Below are 20,760 nucleotides of genomic sequence, written 5' to 3'. Positions count from 1 at the left end.
TACCAGCATGAGTTTGACCAAACTGCGGGAGGCAGTGGAAGACAGGAGGGCCTGGCGTGCTCTGGTCCATGGGGTCATGAAGAGTCGGACACGACTAAACGACTAAACAACAACTTGTAAGTACCAAATTGGCCTAGGAGTAAAATAGGTTGAATTGAATTATGAACTGAGAACAGTATGAAAAGAAAGAAAGATGTTAATGGAATAAGTTAATAATTTTTTTTGAAAGTGGATATTGGAAAACTGCTAAAATGAGTATCATGGAAACACAGTTAGGGGGGATCTGAGGAAGTTACTTAACAATGTTATTTAAATTGGGATTTTAACAGCTAAGATTATATGTCTGTTTGTCTATTGTAATGCTTTTCTTTTGTGTTTACTATAAATTTGGAAAACTAATTTTTTTTTGAAAAAACAAAACAAAATAAAGCACCACACAGTGCTTGCAAACCTGATCCGAGTTAATGATAACAATAACAATAACAATAACAATAACAATAACAATAACAATAACAATAACAATAACAATAACAATAATAATAATAATTTATTATTTATACCCTACCCATCTGGCTGGGTTTCCAGAGCCATTCTGGGTAGCTTCCAACAAAGTATTAAATTACAGAGTTAACTCCACTCCAGCTGTCTTTTGGAAAGAAGCACAGCTCCCACGACTCTGTATGAAATTACCATATTTTTTGCTCTATAAGACTCACTTTTTCCCTCCTAAAAAGTAAGGGGAAACGTGTGTGTGTCTTATGGAGTGAATGCAGGCTGCGCAGCTATCCCAGAAGCCAGGACAGCAAGAGGGATTGCTGCTTTCACTGCGCAGGGATCCCTCTTGCTGTTCTGGCTTCTGAGATTCAGAATATTTTTTTTCTTGTTTTCCTCCTCCAAAAACTAGGTGCGTCTTGTAGAGCGAAAAATACGGTATACAGAACTTCCCAAAGGCCAAATGCAGAAACAAGAACATTTATATTCCACCAAGTGACGGTTTCTTTAAATGCATGCAATCGTGGTCAAGTGCGATATGAGATGCCCCAAAAGTTCGGTCCAAATATCCCTTTGTTCAATAAAGAGGGGTGAGGCGGGAGGAATTGATGCAAATAAAATAGGCAAATAAAAAAAGAGCCCTTCTGGACCCAGAGGTTTCAACAGGGTCCTGCCCGTGTGTTTCTGTCGCAGTCATGTGGACTAGAATGCTGTGGCTTTGAAAAGAAGTCAATGAAAATGGGGTCACCTGTACAGCCTTCGCCATCAGGCCGACGCTGCATGCCAGGGGGACAGATGCAAGCGAAAGTTCCGATCAGGTTCTTGCACATCATCCCATGCGATTCGCAGTCGTGCATGCCTTCGGCGCATTCGTCCAAATCTGCAGGGAAAGGGGTAAATAATGATAATAGTAATTTATTAATTATACCCTGCCCACGTGGGTGGCGCTGTGGGTCAAACCACAGAGCCCTAGAACCTGCCGATCAGAAGGTCGGCGGTCCGAACCCCCATGACGGGGTGAGCTCCCGTTGCTCGGTCCCTGCTCCTGCCAACCTAGCAGTCAAAGTGCAAGTAGATAAATAGGTACTGCTCCGGCGGAAAGGTAAAGGGCATTTCTGTGCGCTGCTCTGGTTTGCCAGAAGCGGCTTAGTCCTGCTGGCCACATGACCCGGAAGCTGTACGCCGGCTCCCTCGGCCAATAAAGCGAGATGAGCGCCGCAACCCCAGAGTCGGCCATGCCTTGACCTAATGGGCAGGGGTCCCTTTATCTTTACCTTTACCCTGCCCATCTGGCTGGGCTTCCCCAGCCACTCTGGGCGGCTTCCAAAAAAAATATTAAAATCCTGTAATACATCAAACATTAAAAGCTTCCCTAAACAGGGCTGCCTTCAGATGTCTTCTAAAAGTCAGGTAGTTGTTGTTCTCTTTGACATCTGGTGGGAGGGTGTTCCACAGGGCGGGTGCCACCACCGAGAAGGCCCTCTGTCTGGTTCCCTGCAACTTCGCTTCTCGCAAGGAGGGAACCGCCAGAAGGCCCTCGGAGCTGGACCTCAGTGTCCGGGCAGAACGATGGGGGTGGAGACGCATGAGAGCATAGGCTCGGAAGCAGAACATCAGCTTGGAACACAGAACGTCCCGGGTTCAAAATCCCCGCCACCGTCAATATAGGGCTGGGAATGTCCTCTGCCTGGAACACCTTTGGGGGTTGCTGCCAGCCAGTGTCGGCAGCACTGAACTAGATGTAGCAATGGAAGATGCAGACAGGCAGAGCCGATCTAGGGAACGTTTTGTTGCGCTTCCACCTCACCTTTGCACATCCTCCGGTCGTCTCGCAAAGTGTAGCCGGACGGGCAGGTGCAGTCGTAAGAGCCGAGGGCATTGATGCAGCGGAAAGCACAGAGTAGCGGGTTCAAGGCACACTCGTTGATATCTGTGCAGGAGAGAGGGATGGGTTCAGGTAAAAGGGATTGCCACAGCCATTTTTTTAATGTACAATTCTTATTCAATTTTCTAATTCACATTTCAAAATATTCATTCAAACAACCTTAAAATATCAATCACTTCCCTTCTTCTCCTTCCGCGGTTCATTTTGCATACCATAGGTAAAGGGACCCCTGACCGTTAGGTCCAGTCGCGGACGACTCTGGGCTTGAGGTGCTCAACTCGCTTTATTGGCTGAGGGAGCCGGCGTACAGCTTCCGGGTCATGTGGCCAGCAGGACTAAGCTGCTTTTGGAGAACCAGAGCAGCGCATGGAAACGCCGTTTACCTTCCCGCTGGAGTGGTACCTATTTATCTACTTGCACTTTGATGTGCTTTCAAACTGCTAGGTTGGCAGGAGCAGGGACCGAGCAACGGGAGCTCACCCCGTCACGGGGATTCAAACCGCCGACCTTCTGATCAGCAAGTCCTAGGCTCTGTGGTTTAACCCACAGCGCCACCCGCATCCCGTTGCATACCATACACCCTTTCATATTTTACAGGAACCAAACCATTCAGTAATCCATTGTTACACCCATCAAAACTTATCTACACTGTTGAATTTATCTGAATGCATTTTTAAATGAACACAATTTACACCCATATATTCAGTAAACATTTCCTTCTTTAAACGTACATTCTTTTTGTTCTCTTATTCTATACGTTTATCTCCAAGCTGAGCATTTTCCATCAGTTTAAGTTGCCATTCTTCTTTGGTTGGGACCAAATAGGTACCATGCGCTGCTGTGGTTCGCCAGAAGCGGTTTAGTCCTGCTGGCCACATGACCTGGAAGCTGTACGCCTGCTCCCTCGGACAGTAAAGCGCGATGAGCGCCGCAACCCCAGAGTTGTCCGCGACTGGACCTAATGGTCAGGGGTCCCTTTATCTTTACCTTTACCCTGCCCATCTGGCTGGGCTTCCCCAGCCACTCTGGGCGGCTTCCAAAAAAATATTAAAATCCTGTAATACATCAAACATTAAAAGCTTCCCTAAACAGGGCTGCCTTCAGATGTCTACTAAAAGTCAGGTAGTTGTTGTTCTCTTTGACATCTGGTGGGAGGGCGTTCCACAGGGCGGGCGCCACCACCGAGAAGGCCCTCTGTCTGGTTCCCTGCAACTTCGCTTCTCGCAGGGAGGGAACCGCCAGAAGGCCCTCAGCGCTGGACCTGGTTCGCCAGAAGCGGTTTAGTCCTGCTGGCCACATGACCCGGAAGCTGTACGCCGGCTCCCTCGGCCAGTAAAGCGCGATGAGCGCTGCAACCCCAGAGTCGGTCACGACTGGACCTAATGGTCAGCGGTCCCTTTACCTTTACCTTTAAGCAAACTAAAGCCTGGGGGCCGGATCTGGCCCAATTACCTTCTAAATCCGGCCTGCGGACGGTCCAGGAATCAGCGTGTTTTTACATGAGTAGAATGTGCCCTATTATTTCAAATGTATCTCTGGGTTATTTGTGTGGCCTGCCTGGTGTTTTTACATGAGTAGAATGTGTGCTTTTATTTAAAATGCATCTCTGGGTTATTTGTGGGCATAGGAATTCATTCATTATTATTATCTTTCTTTTTCTTTTTTAAATAATATTTATTACTTTTAAAGCTTACAAAAAAGAAAAAGAAGAAAGAAGACAAAAGAACAAAAAAGAACAAAAAAGAGAAAAAACAATACAATACAATATATAAACAATACAAAACCCAACCTTAACACATTAAACTGACACAATAAACTAAACCAAATGAAACAAAAACAATTTAAAAACATACGTCATACCTTTTCCATATTCTATATTTCATTCCCTTGTGTCCTCGACCTCCTCTCACCTCCCTCTTTGTATTCCACTTCCATTAATTGTTTCAGCAATTCCTTTCCATCTTTCTCTATTTTCTATCATATAAATGTCTTAACATATTTTAATCTTATTTCCATTAAAATTAGTATACTTATTTAAGCTTAACTCCTTATAGCATTTCTACTAAAGCCATAAAATTTCATTCCAACATTTTTCTATCACTCATTAATTTTACAATATTTCTATATATTATATAGAATAGAATATAATATTATATATAGTATAATATACTTATATACAATTTATAAATATCAAAAAATATATAATTTCTATATATATTATATAGAATATATTATTATATTATATATAATAATATATAGAATATATATATTCTATATATTATTATTATTTTTCAAAAGGTAGTCTGACCCTCCCTACAAGTTCTGAGGGACAGTGGCAGTCACTGAAAAAGTTTGCTGACCCCCCATTTAATACAACCCCTGGCAACGCAGGAATATGCAGCTGTCACATAATAACATGTCAATAAAAACAGTGTCAAACCCTCAAGCAAACCCGGCACGCTGCAAAGTCCCCACTAACCTTCACAGGTCATCATAGGTCCCGGCTCAAACCCCTCCCCGCAAACGCACTCGAAGCCCCCCACCACGTTGGTGCATGTCCCGTTGCCGCAGGGGTTCCCAATGGAGCACTCGTCCGTGTCTGGGGTGGCAGGGAAGGAAGAGGAGATAAATGAAAACATCAGTATTGGCAAGAGGGGGTTCTGGACACTCACCCGGGGTCTATGGTCCTTTGGAGAATCGAGACGCAGAGGAGACTGTCGTAGCTTTTAGAAATATGCTTTGTTCACCTATTTACTCCTTTCGTCTGCACGCAGGGAGCCCAGATCTTACAGCATGCTTATTTCAAGAGGAGCTTGTCCCTCACAGTAGCGCAGCCAGCCTTCGGCCAACCTGCCCAAGATGGATCCTGGCAATGACAGAGCTTCAAGCTCCAGGGGGGTGGGGGGCAGAGACCAGGCGGGTGTGTGGCTGATGCGCATCCTGGGGCATCACACGCTGCCCACAGGGTGTGGCACGCATCCTGGGGGTGTGGGGCACTGTCTGTGTACATTGGTTCCCGAATGCCAAAAACCCGGAAGTAACTGTTCCGGTTTTCAAATGTTTTTTGGAAGTTGAACGTCTGATGTGGCTGTCGGCTATTGTTTCCGGGGCGCCTGCACCAACCAGAAGCTGCACCTTGGTTTTCGAACATTTCGGAAGGCAAAATGGACTTCCGGAACGGATTAAGTTTGGCGCTTCTGTTTCTGCTATTTATTTTGTGTTTTCATTTCTGAGGCTTTTTCAGTTCATTTGTTTTTGTGACTGTGTGGAACCCAGTGATTGACTGATTGATTGATGGATTGATTGACTGATTGTGTGACTGTGGAAATGGATAAAAAAACCCCATCCAAACAATGGCTATCATCAGTGCAGGTAAGAATTTTTTTTTAACTTTTTAAATCATCTACAATACTGTCTTATTTATTTTACAGTACATTGATTATTGCTTTCATTTTATGGATCAATGGTCTCGTTAGATAGTAAAATTCATGTTCATTTGCTGTTTTAGGGGTTGTTTTTAAAAGTCTGGAACGGATTAATCCATTTTGCATTGCTTTCTATGGAAAAGTGTGCCTCGGTTTTGGAACGCTTTGGTTTTGGAACGGACTTCCGGAATGGATTAAGTTTGAGAACCGAGGGACCGCTGTACATATGGGGAAAGGTGACAAAGTGGTATTTAGGTATCCCACTCCTACCTGTTCTGCATCCCATATACATTAACCCCCACTCACCCACACAGTTTACTCCAGTGTAGTCGAGGTTGTAGCCAAAGGGGCACTCGCAACGGAACGAGCCATCCGTGTTGATGCAGTTCCCGTTGATGCAGATGCCGGGATTTTCAGAGCACTCGTTCACATCTAGAAAGGGAGCAATAAAGTCCTCTGCCTGCTCCGTGGTCAACGTGGTCCGCGGTTGGGGACAAACACGCACGGATCCTGGGGGCCACAGGCTTCCCGGTCCACGATCGGAGGGCCAGGACCCAAACCGAGGGATTCAAGTGTCGAGAAATGAGATTCCGACTCGACGAGTAGAATCGCAGAGTCTGAAGGGGGTGACTCGAGGCTCATCTAGCCCCAACCCCTTGCAATCACAGCTAAGGAATCCCATTTGGCCTTTGCTTAAAAGGCCGAGAGTCTCTGGGGAGAACATTCTACAATCAAGGAGCCACCACCGCAAGGCCCTGTTCTCTTGTTACTCACCTTCCCTGGTATCGCCGGGTCCAGGAATTGCACCGTGACCGTAAGGGCACAGCTCCTGGAAAGCAACTGCAGAGAGAGGGAGAAAACGAAGCATGCTTATTTTGCTCTTTCGTTTCAATGGGTCTACTCTGAGCAGGGCTAAGTTGTGAAAACCCATGGTGCTTTTATCTGCCGCTATCACTTTGCCAACAAAGGTCAGTATAGTTAAAGCTATGGTTTTCCCAGTAGTGATGTATGGAAGTGAGAGCTGGACCATAAAGAAGGCTGATTGCCGAAGAATGGATGCTTTTGAATTCTGGTGCTGGAGGAGACTCTTGAGAGTCCCATGGACTGCAAGAAGATCAAACCTCTCCATTCTGAAGGAAATCAGCCCTGAGTGCTCACTGGAAGGACAGATCCTGAAGCTGAGGCTCCAAGACTTTGGCCACCTCATGAGAAGAGAAGACTCCCTGGAAAAGACCCTGATGTTGGGGAAGATGGAGGGCACAAGGAGAAGGGGACGGCAGAGGACGAGATGGTGGGACAGTGTTCTCGAAGCTACCAGCATGAGTTTGACCAAACTGCGGGAGGCAGTGGAAGACAGGAGTGGCTGGCGTGGTCTGGTCCAGGGGGTCATGAAGAGTTGGACATGACTAAACAAAAACAAATCTTATTTGGGCTTTTCGTGTTGCAGCTCTGGGTCTCTGGAATGAATTACCAGTGGAAATCAGAGAGAAGGCCAGTCTGAGGTTGTTTAGGTGCACACGGAAGACGCCTGGATTGTGTGCTTGCTGACGTTAAGCCATACTCAGAAGAGCACCGCTGAGTCTAGACTTTAAATGCATTCAGGTCAATCGTCTGCTCTGAGTGTGACTTGGTTGGTTGCATCTGCCTGCCTGTCTCTGCGGATGATCACATGACCTCATGGCTTCCAACATTTCTCTGAAGAAAATAGGGACGTTCTATTCCACACCCTCCAACATTTTTCCCATGAAAAGAGGGGTGTTCTTTTCCATATGCTCCAACGTTTCCTCCATGAAAATAGGGACGTCCTATTCCATCCCCTCCAATGTTTCCCCCATGAAATTAGGGACGTCCTATTCCATCCCCTCCAATGTTTCTCCCATGAAATTAGGGACGTTCTATTCCACACCCTCCAACATTTCTCCCATGAAAAGAGGGACGTCCTATTCCATCCCCTCCAATGTTTCTCCCATGAAAATTTTGTTGTTTAGTCATTTAGTCGTGTCCGACTCTTCGTGACCCCATGGACCAGAGCACATCACACACTCCTGTAGTAAAACTAAGAATGTCCTATTCCATTCCCTCCAACATTTCTCCAATGAAAATAGGGACGTCCTATTCCACACCCTCCAACATTTCTCCCATGAAAAGAGGGATGTTCTTTTCCATATCTTCCAACATTTCTCAAACGAAAATAGGGATGTCCTGAACTATTCCACCCCCTCCAACATTTCTCTGATGAAAATAAGGACGTCCTATTCCATTCCCTCCAACATTTCTCCAATGAAAATAGGGACGTCCTATTCCATCCCCTCCAACATTACTCTGATGAAAATAAGAACGTCCTAAGGAAAAGTGGGACATTCTGGGATCAAATCAGAAACCGGGACGGCTTCTGTAAATCCGGGACTGTCTCTGGAAAACAGGGAACTTGGAGGGTCTGTGAGCTGTTTCCTTCTTCACTGGCAGATGGGCCTTTGGGATTATGCCGCCTGAGGCAGGTGCTTCAAACCACCTAATGGGTGGGCCGGCCCTGAATCCAGTTCGCCCGTAAACTCTCTCCATGCCAGGCCAGCTCAGCTGGGTCACCTACCGTTGCCCTCCTGCGGGCAAAGCTCACAAGGGTCTCCCCAGCCTTCCCCGGGCATCTTGCTGCAGCAGCACCGGGCTTTGGTGGTGTTGAAGGCCTTTGGCACGGAACATTTGCCATTGTCGAAGCGGGTGAAGCAAAAGCTTTGCCGGGTGTCTGCAGGGTAGAGGAAGAACAGGGCACCGGCCCTATATTATTGCTGCTCATTCCCGCCCCCGGTGATAATTTTCTTCTTCAAGCTTTTCCGTAAACCTATGAGGGCTGGAGGGGCGCGGCTGGCGCTGTGAGTTAAACCACAGAGCCTAGGGCTTGCCGATCAGAAGGTCGGCGGTTCGAATCCCCGCGACGGGGTGAGCTCCCGTTGCTCAGTCCCTGCTCCTGCAACCTAGCAGTTCGAAAGCGCACCAGGGCAAGTAGATAAATAGGTACTGCTCTGGCGGGAAAGTAAACGGTGTTTCCGTGTGCAGCTCTGGTTCGCCAGAAGCGGCTTAGTCATGCTGGCCACATGACCCTGAAGCTGTACGCTGGCTCCCTCGGCCAATAAAGCGAGATGAGCACCGCAAGCCCAGAGTCGGTCACAACTGGACCTAATGGTCAGGGGTCCCTTTACCTTTACTATTACGGCTGGGCAATACCTGCTCTCCAGCATCCTGATACAGTGGTAATCTCAGAAGTCGGACGGAATCCGTTCCAGAAGTCCGTTCGACTTCCAAAATGGCCAGAAACCAAGGCGTGGCTTCTGATTGGCTCGAGGAAGTCCCTGCAGCCAATCGGAAGCCCCGTCAGATGTTCGGGTTCCAAAGAACGTTCGCAAACCAGAACACTCACTCCCGGGTTTTGATCGTTCGGGAGCCAAGACGGACGAGTGCCAAGGCTGTATGTCACCAGCTAAACATTGTGAAATTTTATGACGTCGGAAAGGATGCAGGGAGGGAGGAAGAAAGCCGTTGCCATGGAGACCATGAGCATCCCTGTGCGCAGCTTTTGCCTTGTCCAAAGTCCGAAGAAGCATGCAAACGAGGCACCTGCCTCATTCGCCGCCATTGCCTTGGCACGGAAGCAGAGGCAGGGGGCGAACTCCTTTTCCTGGGGGGCATCGATCAGCAGAGATGTGGGGGTTTAAGGAAGCCCGCTTCCTAGCTGAACAAGCCCCCGGCCTCCAGCTCCCGCAAGCTGGAGCAGTGGCTTCATTAAAATGCTTGCTGAGGCATGCCCCCCAGTAAAAGGTAAAGGACCCCTGGACAGTTACCGTATTTTTCGCCCTATAGGACGCACCGGCCCATAGGACGCACCTAGATTTTTTTTTGGGGGGGGAATAAAGGGAAAAAAATAATTCCCCCCCCCCCCAGGTGCAGGGCTGGGGCGGGGGAAGCCCGAGCTTCCCCCACCCCCAGCGACCAGAACGGGACCCAGAGCCATGCCGAAGCTGCGTGCAGCTTAGGCATCGCTCTGGGAGCTTGCGGGGCTGGGGGAGGGGGAAACCCTCTGCCAGCCTTCTAACCAAGTTGGAGGACAGCGGGAAAGGAACACTGCGCCTCCTGCTGTCCCCCAAGTTTGTGGGGCTGGCGGTGGGGCTCTCCTGAAGCCTGGAGAGCGAGAGGGGTTGGTGCGCACCGACCCCTCTCGCTCTCCAGGCTTCAGCGAAAGCCTGCATTCGCCCCATAGGACGCACACACATTTCCCCTTCATTTTTGGAGGGGGAAAAGTGCATCATATAGGGCGAAAAATATGGTAAGTCCAGTCAAAGGCGACTATGGGGTTGGGGCGCTCATCTCTGCTTTCAGGCCGAGGGAGCCAGAGTTTGTCCACAAACAGCTTTCCGGGTCATGTGGCCAGCAAGACTAAGCCGCTTCTGGTGAACCAAAGCAGCGCACGGAAACGCCGTTTACCTTCCCGCTAGAGTGGTACCTATTTATCTACTTGCACTTTGATGTGCTTTCGAACTGCGAGGTGGGCAGGAGCAGGGACAGAGCAACGGGAGCTCACCCCGTCACGGGGATTTGAACCGCCAACCTTCTGATCGGCAAGTTCTAGGCTCTGTGGTTTAACCCACAGTGCCACCCGCGTCCCACTTACAGTGGTACCTCGGGTTAAGTACTTAATTCGTTCCGGAGGTCCGTTCTTAACCTGAAACTGTTCTTAACCTGAAGCACCGCTTTAGCTAATGGGGCCTCCCGCTGCTGACGCACCGCCGGAGCACGATTTCTGTTCTCATCCTGAAGCAAAGTTCTTAACCCGAGGTACTATTTCTGGGTTAGCGGAGTCTGTAACCTGAAGCGTATGTAACCTGAGGTACCATTGTATTTTCCAAGTAAGGTCTTCACTGAGATAAACTCCTAGGAATTTAAAGGAAGAGACCTCCCCGATGTACAGCAGGGCTAGTTCTCCTCTCTAGCCAGGAGCAGTTTACCTCTGGGTAACAATCACCAAAACTGGGACGCGGGTGGCACTGTGGGTTAAACCACAAAGCCTAGGACTTGCCGATCAGAAGGTCGGCGGTTCGAATCCCCGCAATGACGGGGTGAGCTCCCGTTGCTCGGTCCCTGCTTCTGCCAACCTAGCAGTTTGAAAACACGTCAAAGTGCAAGTAGATAAATAGGTACCACTCCGGCGGGAAGGTAAACCACGTTTCTGTGTGCTGCTCTGGTTCGCCAGAAGCGGCTTAGTCCTGCTGGCCACATGACCCGGAAGCTGTACACTGTCTCCCTCGGCCAATAAAGCGAGATGAGCGCCGCAACCCCAGAGTCGGCCACGACTGGACCTAATGGTCAGGGGTCCCTTTACCTTTAAAAATCACCAAGAGGATAGTATGGTCCCAGAGGAGGTGGGGGGATGGAGATCTGGCCAGGGCAGGGTGGGGAAAGACATGCCGCTGGCTAGTCACTCACCGAAGCAGCGCCGGCCGTTGTCGGAGAGCACAAACCCAGGTGGGCAGATGCACTGGAAGCTTCCAGGTGTGTTCGTACAGGTTCCGAAGAGGCAGATGTTGGGCTCCTCTTCACACTCATTGATATCTGTTCACACCAACAAAACAGGAGGCTGGTTAAAGCAGCTAAAAGAATAACAGGTTGTCTCCAATGTTAGTCCTTCTCAAAGTGAAATAAAAGGGTGCCTTGGGTCCATTGACACCAGCAGGTCTACTCTTGGGTCCATTTACACCAATGGGTCTACTCACCAACAGGTCAGCTGCAACACAAATATACAGCTGTGCCTTGGTTCTCAAACAGAATGCATTCCGCGATTCCATTTGACTCCTGGAACCGTTCGAAAACCAAGGTGCAGCTTCCAATTGGCTCCAATCAGAAGCTGCGTCAGATATTTGGCTTCCGAAAATCGTTCGAAAATCAGAACACTCACTTCTGGGTTTCGATCGTTCATGGGCCAATTTGTTTGGGAGCCAAGGCGTTTGAGAACCAAGGTATGCATGTTTATGGAACAGTTTTTTTCAAATCCTTTCCCCAGCTTATTTTGGCAGTTGCGTCCAGTGTCAGCCCTACTTAGAGAAGACCCGGTGGAATTAAAGGACATGACTAACTGGGACATCACCAGTAGAGACATCACCTTGCCAACAAAGGTCCGTATAGTTAAAGCCATGGTTTTCCCAGTAGTGATGTATGGAAGTGAGAGCTGGACCATCAAGAAGGCTGATCGCCGAAGAATGGATGCTTTTGAATTCTGGTGCTGGAGGAGACTCTTGAGAGTCCCATGGACTGCAAGAAGATCAAACCTCTCCATTCTGAAGGATATCAGCCCTGAGTGCTTACTGGAAGGACAGATCCTGAAGCTGAGGCTCCAGTACTTTGGCCACCTCATGAGAAGAGAAGACTCCCTAGAAAAGACCCTGATGCTGGGAAAGATGGAGGGCACAAGGAGAAGGGGATGACAGAGGACGAGATGGTGGGACAGTGTTCTCGAAGCTACCAGCATGAGTTTGACCAAACTGCGGGAGGCAGTGGAAGACAGGAGGGCCTGGCGTGCTCTGGTCCAGGGGGTCACAAAGAGGCGGACACGACTAAACGACTAAACAACTGGGTGCCCAGCTCAGTGGTAAGGCTTTGGATGGAGAAGGCTCCAGGTTCGAGTCCAGCTGTGCTGGGAACGTTCTTTTTCCTGAAACCCTGGAGAGCAGCTGCCAGCCAGTGTAAACGACATTGAGGTAGATGGACCAAGCAGCTGCCCATGTTCTTAACTTAGATACATTCATTTCAGTTGGTAGAATTTAACCGGGCACAACCATTTATATCTCGTCGATTTTGCTTTATTCAAACTCACTGATATGTTCTGCAGCAAAAACAAACCAAGGTTTCCCGAGCCCGGCTTCAGCCACAACAAACCATGGAGAAGGAGTGAAGAAAGAGCTTTTAATAATAATAATAATAATAATAATAATAATAATAATAATAATAATTTTTATTTATACCCCGCCCTCCCCAGCCAAGGCCGGGCTCAGGGCAGCTAACAAGCAATAATAAAAACAAGTTGAATGAATACAACTTAAAAACAAGATTAAAATACAACATTAAAATATTGAAACATTAAAATATTAAGATGGAGCCTCATCACAGGAGGAAAAAGAAAGAGGGGGAGGGAATCAAATTGGCTCCAAGCCAAAGGCCAAGAGGAACAACTCTGTCTTACAGGCCCTGTGGAAAGAAATCAGGTCCCGCAGGGCCCTGGTCTCATGAGGCAGAGCGTTCCACCAGGCCGGAGCCTGTGTTGAAAAGGCCCTGGCTCTGGTTGAAGCCAATCTAACTTCCTTAGGGCCTGGGACCATTAGGGTGTTGCTATCTATGGACCTTGAGGCTCTCCGTGGGGCATACCGGGAGAGCCGATCCTGTAGTTACGAGGGTCCTAGGCCGTGAAGGGCTTTAAAGGTCAAAACCAGCACCTTAAATCTGACCCTGTACTCCACTGGGAGCCAGTGCAGCTGGAAAAGCACTGGGTGAATATGCTCCCATGGCAGGGACTGTTACGATATGGATGCAATGCAGCTGCAAAGTGCTAGCTTGAAAAGTAAACATGATGGGAATGTTGGGACTGTCCGTGGGAAACAGAAGGACAGTCAACTCACAGTGCGAAGCACTGGAATTAGCTCAGAGTGTAATATGAGCTCTTCCGTTTGTCCCTGTCCCGGAAGTACAGGAAGTGTTTTGTTTCTACACTGCTAGAAGAGAGCAGTCATGTTTTTTGTAATGCTTCAAAGACAGAAATAAAGGCATGTAAATACGTTTCTGTCTATCTCTTTCCCCTGCCAAGGGGCAGGAAAGAGGGGGGGTGTTCCTCTCATGTTTGAGAAGAATCGCCTGTCGAGACCTCGCCTGGATCTTGCTGGGGAATGCAGCCAGGGAGGTCAACAGGGATTCAAGCCGGGTGCCTGGGATTGTTGCCAGCTTCTCCTGATATGGGCTTGATTTCCCGACAGAGACCACGTGAGGAGCCTCGCTGCAGCATTCTGCACCCGCTGGAGTTTCTGGGACAGCTTCAAAAATGAAACTTACCGATGCAGTTGTCGTTTTGGACCTCATAACCCGGCGGACAGATGCAACGGAAGGAGCCTTCGAGGTTCTGGCAGGTTCCCGGAGAGCAAGTCCCGGGAAGACTGACACATTCGTTGATGTCTGGGAGGAAGAAGGAAAGAGGGAGATGTTGAGAGTCACCCAATGGAGCTCCAGCCTCTGCCTCTGATTCTACTAAAAGGTAAAGGGACACCTGATCATTAGGTCCAGTCGTGGCCAACTCTGGGGTTGCGGCGCTCATCTCGCTTTATTGGCCGAGGGAGCCGGCGTATATCTTCCGGGTCATGTGGCCAGCAGGACTAAGCCGCTTCTGGAGAACCAGAGCAGCACACTGAAATGCCGTTTACCTTCCCGCCAGAGTGGTACCTATTTATCTACTTGCACTTTTGATGTACTAGGTTGGCAGGAGCAGGGACCGAGCAACAGGAGCTCACCCCGTCGCGGGGATTCGAACCGCCAACCTTCTGATTGGCAAGTCCTAGGCTCTGTGGTTTAACCCACAGCGCCACCCGCGTCCCTCTGATTCTAGACTTCTGACTAAACCCTGTTCCCACATCACCTTCCGACTGTTACGATATAGAAGCAATGCAGCTGCAAACTGCTAGCTTGAAAACATCACATGATGGAATGTTGGGACTGTTCCGTGGGAAACAGAGGGACAGTCAAAACACAGGGCGATGCACCGGAATTAGCTCAGAGTGTAATATGAGCTCTTGTACAGGAAGTGTTTGTCTCTCGACTGCTGGAGCTTGAGGAGAGCAGTCATGTTTTCTGTAATGCTTCAAAGACAGAAATAAAAGCATGTAAAAACGTTTTCTGTCTATCTCCTTTTCCCTGCCGGGAGAGCAGGAGGGAGGGGGTGTGTTCTTCTCATGCTGAGAAGAATCGCCTATCGCGACCTAGCCTGGATCTTGCTGGGGAATCCAGCCAGGGAGGTCAACAGGAGACCAAGCCGGGTGCCTGGGAGTGTTGCCAGTTACTCCCGAGATAGGCTTGATTTCCGACACCTGTTCCTCCTAATCTGTTCCTCCTTCTCCCTCTGACCATTCGTCGTTGTCCTGCCACCAGTCCCCGGGCCCTGAGCCTTCTTCCCCTGGGGGTTTCCTTGGGGGTTCCCCGGCTGGTGCCTCCAACCCCACCTCTGCCTCCATGACAGCTGGTCAGATTAAAAGCCCTTGCATTCCTTTAGGAAGCCCTGGACACTTAGGGCTAGGGTACCTCAACAAATCGCCTGATCCCTTACATCCCAGTTTGATCGCAGAGATGCAGGAACGCCCTTGGGTCTTTCCCTGAGTTGGTGAAGTTCACTGGACAACGATGAGAAATTGAGCCTTTCGTGTCATTGGCCCAGTCCTGCGGAACTCCCTGCCACTATAAATTCAGCAGGCGCCTTTTCTGCCAGCTTTTAAACTCCTGCTGGAAACTCTTCTGCGATGTAGGCGCTTAAGAATGCACCCCTCCTCAACGGTGTCTATTAAATATGTTTTTTTTAAATTGTACTGTTATATTTTATTGCTGTAAACCGCTCTGATATATTTTTAAAAGACACTGCAGTATATACTGTATTTTTCGCTCTATAAGACGCACCCGGCCATAAGACACAGCTAGTTTTTAGAGGAGGAAAACAAGAAAAAGAATATTCTGAATCAAATGTTGTTGAAGAGGCTATTGCTGAAGCCAGAACACCAAGAGGGACTGCTGCACAGTGATAGCTGCGCAGCCTGCATTCGCTCCATAAGACGTACACACATTTCCCCTTACTTTTTAGGAGGCAAAAAGTGTGTCTTATAGAGCGAAAAATACGGTAATTATTTTTTATTATTATAAATGAATAAAGCAAATAGAATACAGTGGTACCTCGGGTTACATACGCTTCAGGTTACATAAGCTTCATGTTACACACTCCGCTAACCCAGAAATAGTGCTTCAGGTTAACAACTTTGCTTCAGGATAAGAACAGAAATCGTGCTTTGGCAGTGCAGCAGCAGCGGGAGGCCCCATTAGCTAAAGTGGTGCTTCAGGTTAAGAACAGTTTCAGGTTAAGAACAGACCTCCGGAACGAATTAAGTACTTAACCCGAGGTACCACTGCATAACAGAAACTCTGCTGAATTTCTAGTGGCAGGGAGTTCCGCAGGACTGAGCCAATGACACTAAAGGCTCGATTTCTCATTGTTGTGATCCTATGCCTCATTCGAGAGTCTGGAAGCAAAGAGGCTGCCCTGCCCTCTTCCACAAAGAGATGTCTTGCTTGTTGCCGGTTGGTGGGATGGATTCCCTCTGGGGGCGTCCCACCCTGCTTGGACCACCCCACCCTTCCTGTGGGGCCTCCAGGGAGAGGATCCAGAAGACACCCACCGACGCAGTTCTTGCCGTCCGGCGTGTGGTCGTAGCCCTCCTGGCAGAGGCACCGGAAAGAACCAATGTTGTTAATGCACTGCCCGTTCCGACACACCTGCCCCGCCAGAGAGGAGCATTCGTCGATGTCTGCGGGGGGAGAGAGAGAACGTGAGCGTGGAGTTGCGCCGGCAAAGTGCGTCCCTGTAAGATGGCCGAGCCACCTCCTACTGCAGGAATCTAGAGCAGTTCGCAACATAGCTGTCACAGATTTGAAAATAAGGGACCAGCAGCCTCGAAAATAAGGGATCAGCAGCCAAAATAAGGGATTTTCAGAGCACAGGTATGTTCAACTTCTGAGCCCCTCCTAGCCAAAAGCAGAAAGCCCAGCCAGCAGCCAAACGAAGCCTCAAGCGGTGGTTCCCACAGCGCAGCAACCCGGCAAAGGGGATGCAGCAAGGAAAACCACCGTCACCTCTCCGCTGGGAAGCGCTGAGCAAAGGTGAGTCCCCAGGCAGCGCGGCCGATTTGATTGGCGCAAGGCATGCAAGCTCCACCCCCCAGTCGTTCTTAGACTCCTTATTGTGAGCCAAGCAACAAAGTTGGAACCTCCCTCCTCCCTGGCCGGCAGGGAGGGAGGGAGGGAGGGGAGCTGCGTCCTTTGAAACCCGGGAAATTGAAGGGACATCATCAATAAGGGACAGCAGCGGGACACGGCGCTGGGATAAGGGACTTTCCCGCCAAATAAGGGACGGTTGACAGCTATGGTTCGCAACCCAAGGGCTGACATATCCTCCTGAGGGCCGTGAGCTGGGGCGGGTGAGGCCAGAAGCAAAGGTGGAAGGGATCGATGGAAAAACCTACTGGTTTCTACACAAATCTCTGCATCCTCTATCCAGAGGCATTCTGGGAGTTTGGAATCGCATTAGCTTTGATTCATTTGCTTTAGAAGATATTGGAAGGCAGCCCTGAATGAGGAAGGTTTTTAATGTGTCATGTTTTATTATGTTTTTATAGATATTGGAAGCCACCCAGAGTGGTTGGGGGAAAGTAAGATGGGCAGGATATTATTATTATTATTATTATTATTATTATTATTATTATTATCCCATACAGAACAACGAAATTGAAAAAATCTACATCAGACATTCAAAAACCAACAAGCCTGCTATCTCAGCTATCCCAGCCTGGTTAACCCCCTAAAAACTCTGATACCCCATAATTGAATACAATATACTTCCACAGTGACTACCTTACACTGTGTTTCAAACCAAAATCTATCATTTGGATAGAAACTGTTTCTCAGGTGGCTAGTCCTAGTTGTTATCTTCATCATCAAAGGTAAATGCAAAGGACCCCTGGACAGTCAAGTCCAGTCTGACTCTGGGGTTGCGGCGCTCATCTCGCTTTCAGGCCGAGGGAGCTGGCGTTTCTCCTCAGACAGCTTTCCGGGTCATGCGGCCAGCAGGACTAAACCGCTTCTGGTGCAACGGGACACCGTGACGGAAACCAGAGCGCACGGAAACGCCGTTTACCTTCCCACCACAGTGGTACCTATTTATCTACTTGCACTGACGTGATTTCAAGTGCTGCCTTTGAAGGTGACTTGGAAACTACAGTTAATCCTGATTGCAGCTGATAAACTGGTGACTTGGAGTGGCCGCTGGGACCATGTAACACTGGTATCAAAGGATCTATGCTGGCTCCCAGGACGTTTCCGAGCCCAATTCAAAGTGTTGGTGCTGACCTTGAAATCCCTAAATGGCCCTGTATACCTGAAGGAGCATCTCCACTCCCATCATCCAGCCCGGACACTGAGGTCCAGCTCCGAGGGCCTTCTGGCGGTTACCTCACTGCCAGAAGTGAGGTTACAAGGAAACAGGCAGAGGGCCTTCTCAGTGGTGGCACCCTCCCTTGGTGGAACGCCCTCAGATGTCAAGCAGATAAAGAACTATACAACTTTCCAAAGATATCTGTATAGGGAAGCTTTTAGTGCCTGAGGTTTTGTTGTGTTCTTTTATGTTTTGCTGCAAGGCTCCCAGAGCAGCTGGGGCAACCCAGTTATATGGAAGGGGTACCAGTAATAAATTATTATTATTGATTCCTGCATTAAAGAGAGTTGGACTGGATGACCCTATGGATCCCTTCCAATTCTATGGAACTGTTTCCCTCGGTAGTTTGTGGACTCTTCTTCCTTGGAGGTTTTTAAGCAGCGGTATGATGGCCATCTGTCCTGGATACTTTAGTTGAGATTCCCACATCGCAGGGGGTTGGTCTGAATGAGTCTATAATTCAATGAGTCTATAACTCTACAGGCCTACGATTCTGCGACTCTATTCCAGGAGAAAACGCCCGAGGAGGATGTGAAGCTGGATCAGCGAGGGGTGTGGCTTAGGGAAGGGGGTGTGGCCTGTGGAGAGTCCTGAGGGCCAGGCGGAAAGGCTTGGAGGGCCGCACTCAGTCCTCGGGCCCAAGGCGCCCTGCCCTTGCTCTTACCCATGCAGTCGTTGTTGTGGGTTAGCTCAAACCCGGGGAAGCAGAGGCAATTGTAGGAGCCGACAGTGTTCTTGCATGTCCCATTCCCGCAGGGCTGGCGGTCGCACTCGTCGATGTCTGTGGATGCAAAAACAGCGAGAGGGGATTGATGTGACGTCGATTGCGGATTTAAGATCTCCGGGTTGATGGTTTTCCGAGATTGATGGATTTTTTCTGGGGGCCGAAACCGGGGAGGGGATCTGGTGGAGAAAGTTGGGAATTTAAAGTGTATATAATATAATTTGTTTCTTGTTTTTTTTTAACGAGAGATGGGGAAATCGTGGAATGGAATCTTTTTTGACCTTAGGGGAAACGTCTTAAGAATAAGTACAGATATATAGGTTTGGATGAGAGTTAAGATTGGATAAAGTAAAAGTGGATGGTTATTTGGTGAAAGAAAGAATGGAAAATTATAGTATAATAAGATAAGATATAAGGATAAAAATAAGATGAAGGATTTGTTGAAATATTTATATGAATTAGAACATAAAGAGGGGAATTATAGTATGCTAAGATAAATTACTGGGATTAAAACAAAGTTGGAAGGATTTGCTGGAATATCTAATTGAATTAGAATACAAAAATGGGAGGCATGAGGAAGTCAAGGAAATAAGTGAATGTAATTAAGTGAGTTAAAGGTTTGACTTGTTTTTTTTATTTCTTTTTCTTTTATCTTTTTCGGTTTTTTGATTATGTCTTTTTTGTATATGTATTGTTTTTTCATTTTTTTCATTTTTGATTGTCCTCTTTTTATTCCTTATTATTCTTTTTTTTCTGTAACCTTTAAAATCTTAATAAAAATTTCTATTAAAAAAAAAAAAGATGTAACGTCGATTGATGCACTTCAGAGCCTTGGAAGAGATCCTAAGGACAACCCAGAATGATTAACTCTGCATTGTATACAGCCAGTGCTGGATTTACATATAAGCTAAACAAGCTATAGCTTAGGGCCCCACTCTCTTGGGGGCCCCCAAAAAAATTTAAAGGAAAAGAAAACACTGGATGTACCGTATTTTTCGCTCTATAACATGCACCTGACCATAACACGCACATCGTTTTTAGAGGAGGAAAACAAGGGAAAAAACATTCTGAATGAAACAGTGGATGTATCATTTTTGTGCTTCATGCTGTGGCCACAGACATGTGATCTGATGCCCCAGGCAACAGTGGGTATGTGATTTGGGGGGGGGGCAGGCTGTAGCCATGGACATGCTATGTGATCTGATGGTGAATTTGGGGTGACCCAATGCCAAAATCCTGAGAATTCCTGTGGATCCATGGTTTGTAACCACGTTTTTGCACCATTGCAGCCCCAGGCAACAGTGGGTGCGTGATTTTTGGGGGGCAGGCTGTAGCCATGGACATGCTATGTGCTCTGATGGTGAATTTGGGCTGACCCAATGCAAAGATCCTGAGGATCCATGTGGATCCATGGTTTGTAACCACGTTTTTGCACCATTGCAGCCCCAGGCAACAGTGGGTATGTGATTTGGGGGGGGGGGCAGGCTGTAGCCATGGACATGCTATGTGATCTGATGGTGAATTTGGGGTGACCCAATGCCAAAATCCTGAGAATTCCTGTGGATCCATGCTTTTTAACCACATTTTTGCACCATTGCAGCCCCAGGCAACAGTGGGTGCGTGATTTTTTGGGGGGCAGGCTGTAGCCATGGACATGCTATGTGATCTGATGGTGAATTTGGGGTGACCCAATGCCAAAATCCTGAGAATCCCTGTGGATCCATGCTTTTTAACCACATTTTTGCACCATTGCAGCCCCAGGGAACAGTGGGTGCGTGATTTTGGGGGGGCAGGCTGTAGCCATGGACATGCTATGTGATCTGATGGTGAATTTGGGGTGACCCAATGCAAGGATCCTGAGAATCCCTGTGGATCCATGCTTTTTAACCACATTTTTGCACCATTGCAGCCCCAGGCAACAGTGGGTGCGTGATTTTTTTGGTGCAGGCTGTAGCCATGGACA

The 20,760-nt window shown here is 48.2% G+C and overlaps 1 protein-coding gene across 4 annotated transcripts in view; it reads right to left on the bottom strand.

The window, feature by feature from the left end:
- FBN3 (fibrillin 3) overlaps positions 1 to 20,760 on the bottom strand; it is a 171,759-nt gene that overhangs the window by 18,231 nt on the left and 132,768 nt on the right. For 3 of the 4 annotated variants that reach the window (XM_083720127.1, XM_083720129.1, XM_083720128.1), the window contains 10 exons: positions 18,738 to 18,854; positions 16,263 to 16,391; positions 13,888 to 14,007; positions 11,278 to 11,403; positions 8,393 to 8,545; positions 6,577 to 6,642; positions 6,109 to 6,234; positions 4,857 to 4,976; positions 2,300 to 2,422; positions 1,241 to 1,372 (listed from right to left, as the gene is read on the bottom strand). The exons of the other annotated variant lie outside the window; for it this stretch is intronic. In XM_083720127.1, the coding sequence (XP_083576253.1) occupies positions 1,241 to 1,372; positions 2,300 to 2,422; positions 4,857 to 4,976; positions 6,109 to 6,234; positions 6,577 to 6,642; positions 8,393 to 8,545; positions 11,278 to 11,403; positions 13,888 to 14,007; positions 16,263 to 16,391; positions 18,738 to 18,854 (1,212 nt within the window). The remainder of the gene's footprint in view (positions 1 to 1,240; positions 1,373 to 2,299; positions 2,423 to 4,856; positions 4,977 to 6,108; positions 6,235 to 6,576; positions 6,643 to 8,392; positions 8,546 to 11,277; positions 11,404 to 13,887; positions 14,008 to 16,262; positions 16,392 to 18,737; positions 18,855 to 20,760) is intronic. 4 annotated transcript variants of the gene reach the window in all.

The sequence above is a fragment of the Podarcis gaigeae genome (assembly GCF_964106915.1).
Source record: "Podarcis gaigeae genome assembly, chromosome: 18".
In the NCBI taxonomy this organism is placed as follows: Eukaryota; Metazoa; Chordata; class Lepidosauria; order Squamata; family Lacertidae; genus Podarcis; species Podarcis gaigeae.
This window is presented reverse-complemented; position numbering and strand designations above follow the sequence as displayed.